The 11949-nt window shown below is 45.3% G+C and overlaps 1 protein-coding gene across 1 annotated transcript in view; it reads right to left on the bottom strand.

The window, feature by feature from the left end:
* Gldc (glycine dehydrogenase (decarboxylating)) overlaps nucleotides 1-11949 on the bottom strand; it is a gene marked incomplete in the record, with an annotated part of 101685 nt that overhangs the window by 25033 nt on the left and 64703 nt on the right. The window contains 1 exon segment of the mRNA XM_005388751.2: nucleotides 3241-3316. Coding sequence (XP_005388808.2) covers nucleotides 3241-3316 — 76 coding nt within the window.

Genomic DNA, 11949 nt, shown 5'->3' on the forward strand with positions numbered 1-11949 from the left:
CCATGAAACAGACTTGCATGACACACTGTCCTGGGCTCTTGGCCTCCTGTAGGGGCATTATTATGGGTTCTAGGTCTTCAGCTGGACTCATGCAGGACACTGCCATGGGATCAAGGTCCTCAGCTGGATTCTTTGGGTCTTTAGTGGCACACAGATTTCCTGTACTCTTTTGACTCTTTGGGTGACTATTATAAAATAATTCTATAAAATGTGTCCTGTATTAAACTGTTTCCCTTACAAACGCTGACTACAACACAGAATTTGGTACCAGAAAAGTGGGGTCGTTGCTGTGACCGTACCTGACCACGTGGTTCAAGAGCCTTTGGGAATGGCTTGTGGGAAGAGTTTGGGAAGGTTCTGAGATGTTGCCTTAAACACTAGCCCTGCAATGCCTTAGGCGGTTCTGTATGGGAGATTCTAGTTAGAGCTCTAAAGACCAGAAAACTGGTAAAGACCAAGCTCAGGAGGTTTCTGCTGGGAAGAATGACTACACTGGCTGTTGGACTCCAAATGATGTATGTCATGGCTTGCAAAAAGTTTGTCTGCATTTTGCTTGTGTCCAGAGATTTTTTCCTGAGACTAAGATTAAGGGTGGTGGACTAATTAATCTGGCAGAAGAAATTTCAAGGCAGTTGTAAGCTGAGGCAGTGGCATGGCTACTGCTGGGGCTTTTAGCCAGAGTTATGTTGCAAATCAAGAGCAAAGAGCCTGGCAGGATGATTTAAAATGTTGTGAGTCTGGCCAGATAGGAAGCTCCAGTAAAGCTGTGGACTGCGAAGATAAGGCTGAGGAGATCTTGGCTGCTGAGAAGGAACAAGAGAATGGAAAGGATGGCCTGAGGGCATCACAAACAGCAGCAAGTCCCCACCCTTTGCAGCCTCAAAACTGCAAAAGTGAGACTGCTTTGAGAAGAAAGCCACAGAGCACCATGTTCCACAATGGCAGCGGCCACACCAGGTTCCAGAAGGTGGTAGCCTAGAGAATTTGTTCCTCAGAATCTGATTCAGAGTGCTCTGCAATTCAGGCACTCCACCCCTACAGCCAAGAGAGAGGAAAGCCTGGTTACTGCTCCAGCTGCTAGCACACTCTGGCATCATCCATGTGGTGCTGGTTTTAGGCACATGCAGAATACCCAAGTTGTGGGGTTAAGAAGGCTTCCACCTAGATTTCAGAAGGTTTGGGAGGCCAAGCAGTGTGCCCGAGAGGGCAGTGTGTGAAGCTGTGAGTGTGAAGCCAAAGGTGCAGTGGAGACCCCAGAAGTTTGCAAAAGACAGGAACGTGGATCATTTAAGAAAACCTGCAAGTACAGAGCAAAGCAGGCCTAAGAGAGAAGCCATGGGAACTACAACCATCTTGTAGGGGTACAGTCACTCCAGCTTTGGAGCTCACTACTCACCACAGATTGCCTCGGATGTTCCACATGAAACTACAGGACTTCATGTTAACCCTGCTGGATTTTGGGCTTGCTTTGATCCCAATGCTTCATATCCCCATTTGTAACTTCTGGAATGGTAATGTTTATCTTGTGCCATTGAATGTTGGAAGGGTTTAACTTTTCATCTGTACAGGGTCTCGCAGCTATGAGTTTGCCTTAGATCTTGGAGGAGACTTGGGACTTGGACTTTTCAGCAAAGGTAAAACTGTTAGGACTTTGGCAACTCTTAGAGATGGACTAAAATGCCTTTTGCATAAAGTGATGTGCATGAATCTCTGGGGAGGCCAGGGGCAGAATGTTATGATCTGTGTCTAGGTGTCCCCTCAAAGATTCATGCAGTCACGGGGGTGGGTTTCCAGATTGTGTGATTGATTCATGTTGCAATGCTGGGATTACTGGTGAGTGCTCTACCCGCCCTGGAGTGGCAGCCTACGTACAATATAAGGGTGGGAAAGAGGCTTGCTTCCTCTTCCCCTTATTGTTCTTGTTGCTTCTGCTGTCTTCTGCCACCATTAACTGCTGACCCTGTGCCATGCCACACTGCCTTGGAGACAGAGCATTACGGACTCAAACCCATACAAACTATGAGCTAAATAAACGTTTCCTTCCTTAATTCTGGGCCCCAGGTATTTTGTCTCAGCAATGAGAGAAAAGTAACCAAGAAAGAGGCCCTGTCTCAAAAATAAAAAACAAAACAAATAAATGTTAGTTCTTTCCTCGCTTGGTGTGGTGGTCCACGCCTGTAATCCCAGCATTCAGGAGGCTGAGGCAAAACGATTGCAGCTAATTTAAGGCCAGTCTGAGCTTCATAGTGAGACCCTGTGTCTCCACCCCCATCCCAGCTGGCAAATTCTATTCTCCAGCCAGGACAAAGGGCTGGGAAGATAAACCTGTGGAACCAAGATGAATAAGCAAAGGAAGGAGAATGAAAGTGTTCCTTTATCTGACTGAAAGAGAAATTCATTGTAAAATTCCAGCCACTAGCCATGAATAACCTTCCCGTTTGGGTAAAACCAGGAAAGAACTGAAGGTGAGCCCCCACCCACCCAACACCACTTACTTGTGCTCCCAGAACCACCCTGTACCCTCTCCTCAAATTCTGCCAGGACTAGCAGGGTTTTGCCCTGCCCCTGACTTGACCTAGCACTGCTCAAAGAGCTCCAGCTCCACAGCTCAGTAGGAAAGCTAGCATGTCCCAAGGAAACAAAAGGAAGGGCCCAGGAACACCGGCTCCCTCCGGCCACAACCTGAGGCCTGTGCTGGACGAAAAGACAGCACCCTTGGGGGTTAGTGGTGCCCACCAGCTGCTGCTCATTCCCACGAGGGCCCACAAGGGGCAAGTCTGGTGCTGGAGACCAGACTCCTACGGCAAACACAGAAGCAGAAACTGACTCTGCTCCGTGTCCTTTTCTGGGCTTAGCGATGAGAATCAGCAAGGGGGAATTACTCACTCAGTAAATGCGCCTGAGCATGCGTATGGCCAGTAGTGTGCACCTGGGTTACAGAAGAATTAAAGCGTGGCCTTTGCCCTTTGTTCACGCCCAGGGCCAGGGCCGGGCCAGAAGAGGTCTGCCATAGTAACGTTCTTGCCCCTCCTCTTATCCCTACATGATTTCCCGCGATGTGGTGAAGCAGGGTGTCTTGGGGGCAAGAACGTCAGTGGCCAGACATCCGTTTCTTGGTTCTGTGTTTCCCCCGCCCACTACTGAGAAGGCTCAGAGGGAGTATCCCACAGAACCCAAGGGACCCTGAGAGCTGGGCCCGGCGCTCCCCGTGGTGAGCAAGCGCCACCGCTCCCTCCTCACCGTTCTGTGCCTCTCTCCTCTATGGTCTAGGTATGCTCGGATAGTGGCCAGTCCGGCGTACTCGCCCTGGGCTCCGCTGCAAAGACAAGCAGAGAAGGGTCAGGGCTGTGGTCTTGGCTTTCATGTACTCATTATTTACCGTGTACGGTACATGCATCTGCCAGGGTGTGAAACAAGCCACCTTCCCGACACTGGGGAAGGCCTGCCAAGGGCGTCTCCACACGAGCCAAGAAGCCTTGAACAACCACGGCCCCGCAGTCAGGCTGCGCAGTCGAGGTTGCCCGTCGCAACCGAAGACCCACCTTCCAGCTCAGGAACACGCTCTGAAAACAGCTTTTTCATTACAGAAAATTTCCAAAATTACCAAAATAGAAAAACAAAGGGAACCATCAAGTGCCAATCAGCGAGCTTTATTATCAGTTTATGGTCAAGCTTGTTTCCAATCATCTCATCAATCCCCTCCATTCTGGGTCTTTGTACTGAGCTCCATCCTCAGGCCTTATGTTTTCATTCTGAGTCAGCCTCTTGGTAAATTGTTACGTGACTCGGGCTGTGTATGCACTTGTGATCCTTCTGCCTCAGCCTCCCAGGGTGTTAGCATTACGGTGTGAGCCACCAGACCTGGCTTAAGTCACTTTGAAGCAAACCTCAGGCGTCCTATTTTATCAGTTCAAACTTCAGTATGTACCTTTCAAAGGTAAGAACTGTTTTAAGAAATATAATAGCAGCATAATTATCACCTAGGATACTGAACTGAAATTTCTGAATACCATCCAGTGTTGAGCCAAGGACCAGGATATACACACAGGAACTGCGCCTATTCAGTATGTCGATCTTGGGGCTGGCGTCCCTGGGCCCCACACGCCGCTGGCCGCTGGAGGCTGGCCACACTCATCTCGGCATCCCCCCACTGTCAGAGCACACAGTGACCAACACTGCAGGGGGCGGTGCGGAGCCAAGTGGAGACTGCCATTCCACGCTCTCAGCAGCCGGGCAGGAGGGAAGGGACGAGGCCTGTTCATACCTCGCAAAGTGTCCATGTCCTCGGCTCCCTACTTGCAGGGGATACACTCTGTCCCTCTCACTTTGCACACAAAGAAACTGAGGAGAGTCTTAACTGCCCAAAGGGCTCTGGTGACAAAATGAGACCCCTGTGGAGTTGGCCCGCCTCGAGCAGCCACACGCCCCCTTTGCCAGCAGAGCTGCCATTGTGGGTCTGCGGAGCCCCAAGGATTGAGGGTCACGAGCGCAAACAGCTTTTCCTTCACAGACTCTGCTTCACTGAACTAGGAGGGTTAGCGAAGCAAACAAACAAATCCCAAACAAATAAACAACAAAACCCCGAAGCCAAACCAAGACAAAAACCCTGGCCCACCTGACCCTGAAGTACCCGGCTCCCGGCACCCTGCACTGAGGAGGCCCCCAGCTCCGCTGCTGTCTTCCAAGGAAAAGGCAAAGACGGCTCTGCCTTCCTGGCTGCTGAAAAATAAGCGCTAGCCCATCTGATGCTTTTTATTTTGAGATAAAAGAAAGAACTGCAGGAAAAAATGGAAATAGAGCTCTTTCAAATGGGAAGGGGGGCAAGGGTTGAGGGAATGTACGGGGGAGGGGAAGGAGAGGAAAGGAACTAACATGTGCTATGCACCTGTACGAACGAACGTCCCGCACTAAGTGCAATTATTATGTACTGGAAACGTGTGCAAATAGAAAAAGAAACTACGCCACCCTTCCGCAAACCGCTCAGTCATTAGCTCTTCAGTCGTCCTGTGCCTGTACCCTCATCTGTAAAACGGAGAGAACTAGCGCCCTCTCATGGGGGGGTACGACGAGCAGTGACATGATCCATGTAAAGTGCTTACCACTCAAGTCAGCTAATTCCAACTCCCTGCAAAGCCTTTCCCTAAGCCCCGCCAGCTCTCTGCCAGGGCCTCCAAACCGCCGTGGGCCTGTGGCCTCTCCACCTGTGTCTTCTACCATGCTCCCCCACACAAACCTCCCTGCCTCCCTGCAATCCGGAAGCCAGCCCTCCACTGGGAGGAATGTGCCTTCTGCTGGGAACCTAGATCTTTGCACATCTGCCTTCAGAGAGGCTTTCTCTGAAGGAACACACTTGCCCGTTCCTAACTGTATCACCTACACCAAAACGCTAACATAAAGGGTGTTCAATAAATACCGATGGACTGATTGAATGACCGTGTATCTCCCTTCAGTCTCACAGCACTTTATCCCACATGCTTCTTGGGTAGCACCAACCTCTGCAGGACCTGTACACGGACAACCACCGCAGATCTCACGCTAACTTGCCCATCGTATCTCAGAGCGTAAGCTTTGAAAGTGGGATCTTGGGGCTGGGGATTTAGCTCAGTGGCAAAAGCGCCTGCCTGGCAAGTGCAAGGTCATGAGTTCGGTTCCCGGTACCGGAGAAAAAACAGAAAGTGGGATCTTGCATTTAGAGCTCTGTACATTCTCCCACTGGGAGCATGTGGAAACGTGGTCTGTGTGTAGTAGCTCCAGTCTTTAGAGGATTTGTTCACAACTGAATTCCACCCTTCACCCCATGCAATTCACATGAATCTTCTTTCCCCTCCACTATGGCATTTCAATTAATATATTTTATACTTGGTCCTGTTTTTCTCATGACTTCTATTTGTCTTGTTTCATTTCAAAATTAGTATAGACTAAAAATGCAATGAACAATTTGGAGCTATGAGCCAGTAACTCATGAGTAAGGCAAAATGCTGAAAGACTTGATCAAAAATGTTGGTTGACTATTTTCTTTTTCTAAGTTTCAAGACAAGGTTGCACTGTGTATTTCAAGCTGGTCTTCAATTCACTACGTAGCTCAGGCTGGCCACACACTCAGTGAAATCCTCCTGCCCCAGCTTCCTGAGGGCTGGGACTACAGGTGTTGCGGCACCACGCCTGGCTCTGTTGGTTACCTTTTGCCATTAAGATACTTTTAAAATCAGCTGTGTTTCAACTCAAGAAGTTTACAAATATGTTCAAATACCACATAAGTCTTACTATTGTATTGGGGAAATTATTAACATACAGAGATTACTGCCACCTGCCGGTGGGAAGGTATTATGAAAAAAATAACTGTTCACATTGCTCAGATGGAGAGACCATCAGAAAACTACAAGAATAGCAGCAGCAGCAAGGACAGTGGTTTCCTGACAACTAGTCAAGTGAAGTGGTTAGTGGGCTGGAGCCATAGGGAGGACAACAGCTATAACGGGGAGGCCCAGATCCCCAGGAAGGAAGAAAACCAGCAGACAAATTCCCCCAAAACGCAGACTCATTCTACAAAGAATCCATGGGAAATGCCAACCCAGCACCAGGCCAAGCTGTCTCGCAAAAAAAAAAAGGCCCTCCGGCATGCAGCACTCAACCCAGGCTGATGCAGGAACTGGCACGTTGCTATTTAGTGGGGAATGAAGCTAGCAGACAGATTCCTCTAAAGCCCAGACTTAATGTACAGAGAACCCATGAGAAATTCAATCAACTTCAAAAGAAACCGTAACAACTGCATGAGAACCCGCAAGGTGTAAAGTGGGAGCTCTGTAATTCCGCTGTTTTGTGATGATTAAGAGCCTCCTCCTGTGAGCATGGCATCCCGGGAGTGGAAGTTCAGGGCGGTGAGTCAGTGGGAATTGAGCAAAACATAACAAGTTTGAGAATTAGAAGATAAACTGCACATGGCACAGCACAGTGGGGCGACAGAAGACCTAAAAGTTCATTTCCCCGGATTAGAACAGGAGTTTAAAGCTCAAAGCTTTGCTTTTGTTTTGATTTCCCAAAGTGTTTTTGTTCTAATTTCCCTCTATCTTTGCCAGGAAGCCAAGGCAAAAATTTGGAGATTCAGTGCATATTTTTGTGCATATTACTTAGTGTAACCTGGAAAGTTTAAATGTTGAAATCTTCAGGACAAATTTTCAATGCAACCTAACACAGAAGCAATCTCAAGGAGCCCCTGGAACCTTCTGCTACATGTTGGAAATGTGACTACAGATAATATGCCTAAGTCCATGAAAAAAGAACATGGTCAGGTCCTAGAAATGGCTTCAGCACAACAGGCAAGGCCAGTACTCATCACAAGGGCAGAGTGAGCCTAGAGAGGGGTGAGGGGCCTTTTTGAGCTTTTAACGATAGGAACAGCCCGCAGGGGCATGAGTACCATAGGTTCGCCACCACTGGCCTCGCATTTTTCAAGGAGGATGTTAAGATGGGTTAAATTCGTTACATCTCATGAAGGAGGCATTTCTGGACAATTAGTGCATACATTTCTAGCTCACTATCAAAGTCATCCTTGACCATCACGAAAAGAAAACACTTCAGTGTGCTCCAAGAACATGGTGACTGACTTTATTGACACCACAGAAATTTCTTAAATGGGGCCTGCTTTGAAATATTTACAAGCTGGGCGTGCCACCATTACAGGTGGCACACACCTGTAATCCCAGCACTTGGGAGGCTGAGGCAGGAGAATCACAAGTTCAAGGCCAGTCTTGTTATGTAGTGAGACCCTGCCTCAAAAAACAACAATAAAAACCCTAAAACAGAAATGTTTGCAGATGAGTCACTGTAGCTGCTGTTTTTAAGAGAAATATTTCTATATGCTTTATATTTATTTTAAAACACTAACATGGAAGCCCAGTGGGCAAGACTGTAGAATAAGATATAAAAATTTAAGGTGAACACCAGCAGCCACCAGAACTCCCACTGAGTCATATGGTAATTATACTGAGGCGGCAGTCTGGAGTTAAAAATATTTCATTTTTCTACAAGCTAGAAAGTATTAAGGGTGGGGTACTGTGGCCCAGTGGTGGAGTGTACACTTAGCCATCCCCAGCACCGAAGCAGGGGATGTAAAATGTGCCCTTAAGAAATGATCATGCCATGGAGTCTAACATTTTCAAAATTCTAGTACTAAGTAATTGCTATATAATGATCACGTATCTAGATTTATCACATCTATTTTTGTTTTACCTTCATATGGATATTCTAAAAAGCATTTTATAGTTTTAACATACAATTATAGGTTTGTACACTCACTGCCACTTTAATGTGTGCTTTCAGGAGTTCCCTTTGAAAGCTATTTATGTTGGCGGGGCTATTTTACTTGTAACAATATTTAAATATCCTAATAAGTTTCTTATAATATACTTTAAAAGTAACATCTTGGTAAACATTTTTCAGCTCACACCTATAATCCTAGTTGAGAGGCTGAGGCAAGAGGACTGAAGTTCAAAGCCAGTCAGGCAACTTAGCATACTCTGCCTCAAAATTATTAAAAAAAAAGGAAGAAGAGGAGGAAGAAGAAGAGGAGGAGGAAGAGGAAGAAGAAGAGGAAGGTGAAGGAGAAAGAGAAGGAAAAGAAGGAGAAGGAGGAGAAGAAGAAGAAAAAAGAAGACTGCATAAATAACTCACTGGGAAGACCCTGGCTTCAGTTCTCACTACAGCAAGTAAAATAAAATATACCCAAGCATGGTAGCACATACTTGTAATCCCAGCACCCAGGGAGGCTGAGGAAGAAGAAATAAAGGCAAATATGAGCCCAGCCTGGGTATCTTATTGACTTTGCAAGACCATGTCCCAAAATAAAATAAGAAAAAGAAAAGAAAAAAAAAAAAAAAACAAAGTGCTGAGGATGTAGCTCACTGGGAAGGCCCTGATTTCAGTCCCCAGTACTGAAAAATAAATAGAAGAATAGCATTTGTATAAAAAATATTTATTTCTTGAGTGACACATTTTGAGTGTAAATGAGAATCTGTTTTCTTCAACCATCTGTATCATCTACGATGTCCAACACCCAGCCCTTTGTAGAAACTAATATTTGCAAGCTAAAATGGCATTTCCCCCAAACATCGAAGATGTTTAGGCATGGTAGCGCATGCCTATAATCTCAGCACTTGGGAGGCTGAGGCAGAAGGACTGCCACAAATTTGAGGTCAGCCTAAATACACAGTGAGTCCCTGTCTCAAAAAAAAAAAATCAAAAAAAAAAAAAAAAATCCAAAGAATTTCCTAAAGACATAAATCAAATTTTTCTAGAATTTATATATATGCAGAGGCAAACTAACAGGAATAGCTACATTTTTAAAAAGAAGAAAGGAGCATTAGAATTAGTTTACCTGATGTCAAGACTAATTATATAGTTACAATGACCAAGTATATGTTCAGAGGGGCAGATATAGATCAGTGAGATTGCATATAGAATCCAGAAACAGACCCACACAAATACATTCAACTGATTTTTTAAATTTTTAAAATTTTTTTTGCTTTTTTGAGACAGGGTCTCACTATGTATTCCAGGCTGGCCTTGAACTCTCGGCAATCCTGCATCAGCCTTCTGAGTGCTGGGATTATAGGTGTGCACCACTTCACCTGGGCCCTCACCTCCTTTTTGGCCGAGTCACAAGAGCATTTTCATGGAGGAAACAGCCTTTTCAACAAATGGTTCCAGAGCAAGTAGAAATCCACAGGCACAACTTTAGACTCACAGCTTTTACAAAAATTACCTCTAACTAGATTGTGGGCTTAAATATAAAATATAAAACTTTTAGGGAAAAAAAGAAAGAACAAATCCCTTTGGGATTAACCGTGGGCTTGGAAACAAGAGCACAAGCCATAAAAGGACAAACTGATACACTGGGCTTTGTGTAATCACAACTTTTGCTCTGTAGGACACCTCGCCGAAGGAAGAAAAGACAAGCTACAGACTGGGCAGCTATGGTGGCAAATTGTACTGACCACAAACAGGAAAATCACTGCCCAGTTAGACACCGGCGCTGTGACGACGAAACACGCTGACGTATGGAGAAATCCAAGGACGGCTGCCTTCGCCATTAGAGGGTCGCTGTGCTTGCACTGGTGCATTTTGAATGGCCTTTAGAATCCTCCATTTGCTGTGAGGCCGGGAGAGAGGCGGAGTCCTGTCTGCCCCTGAGGAAGCAGCAAGTAGTCACTTCTCAGACACGTGGCCCAGTCTCGGCCATGTCTTGCTCCAGCCTGGGAATTCATGAACCTGGAGGGTCTGAACCCGGGAATGGAGACGCTAAAGATTCCCACAGTGCGGATGGTGACTCTTCCCCTTGCTTCACTTCAATCTTTTCTCTGTCACCAGCCTCTAGTCTTGCTGATTTCTGAAGCCCAGTCCTTGAGCTTTTCCATCAATTCTGTGAACTGCCCAATACCTTCCTCAGAAATTATTTTTCTGCTTCAGTTAGCTCAGGACCTTTTCCGTGGCTGGCAATCAGGAACTCTTCTGTGGTGGGTATTATCATAAGTCTCCTACAACACAAGTGTGTTAAGGTTACTCACTGCTGGGCAGATCTGACAAAAAGACAGTTGGTATGGCTTATGCCCATCTCAGAATTTCTCTTGCCTCTCACAGAAAGCCCTCCTTGATCTGCTGGCTTTTTCAAGGTGGTTTGGTTCCAAGTGAACTACTCCTCCGGATCACAACTGTCTCATCTGCATACACAGATAATGCTGTGTAATTAACACGTGAATTTAAAATTGCTATTGTAGGGAGGGAGAGCGGGTAAGGAGTATCTTTCCATTTTCTGAAATCCTCTTTGATCTCTTTTTTCAGAGTGCTGTAATTTTGAATGTACAGATCTTTTACTTCCTTTGTTAGATTGATTCCTAGGTATTTCATTTTGTTTGGATGCTATTGTGAAAGGTGTGGTTTCCCTCATTTCTCTCAGTGGGTTTACTGTTTGTGTACAGGAACGTGACTGATTTCTGAGTGCTGACTTTGTATCTTGCTACAGTGCTGAATTTGGTTATTAAATCTAGAAGTCTTTTAGTGGAGTTTTCCAGGTCTTCTATGTAGAGTATCATGTCATCTGCAAATAATGATAATTTCTCTTCTTCCTTTCCTATCCTTATTCCTTTTATTTCTCCCTCTTGCCTAATCGCTCTGGATAATGTTTCCAAAACTCTATTGAATAGGAGTGGTGGCAGTGTACATCCTTGTCTTGTTCCTGATTTTAGAGTGAAAGCTTTCACTTTTTGTCCATTTGGTATGATATTGACTATTGGTTTGTCATAGATGGTTTTTATCAGATTGAGGTAAAGACCATCTACTCCAATTTTCTGCAGCGTTTTTATCTTGAATGAGTGTTGGACTTTATCAAAAGCTTTTTCTGCATCTATTGAGATGATCATGTGGTTTTTGTCTTTGGCTGTGTTGATATATTACATTTATTAATTTGTGTATATTGAACCATCCCTGCACTCCTGGGATGAATCCTACTTGGTTGTGGTGTATAATCTTCTTGAGGATTCACTGCACTCTGTTTGCTAGTATTTTATTGAGGATTTTTCCATCTATGTTGTTAGGGAGATTGGCTTGTAGTTCTGTGTTTTGGTTGGGTCTTTCTCTGGTTTTGGTATCAGGGTAATATTTGCCTCCTGGAATGAGTTAGGGAGAACTGCTTTCCTTTCAATTTCATTAATGAGTTTGAGGAATACTGATGTTAAATCTTCTCTGAATGTCTTATAGAATTGAGCTGTGAATCCAACAGGACCTAGGCTTTTCTTTATTGCTAAGGTTTTAATTACGTTCTCAATTCATTGACTGATACTGAGTTATTTGGAATTTTCACACCTTCTTGATTTAGATTTGGCAATTTGTGTCTAGGAATCTGTTCATTTCTTATGTGTTTTCCACCCTATGAGAATAAAGATTTTTTTTTTTTTT

This window comes from Chinchilla lanigera, unplaced genomic scaffold (assembly GCF_000276665.1).
Source record: "Chinchilla lanigera isolate Chin_1 unplaced genomic scaffold, ChiLan1.0 scaffold00033, whole genome shotgun sequence".
In the NCBI taxonomy this organism is placed as follows: Eukaryota; Metazoa; Chordata; class Mammalia; order Rodentia; family Chinchillidae; genus Chinchilla; species Chinchilla lanigera.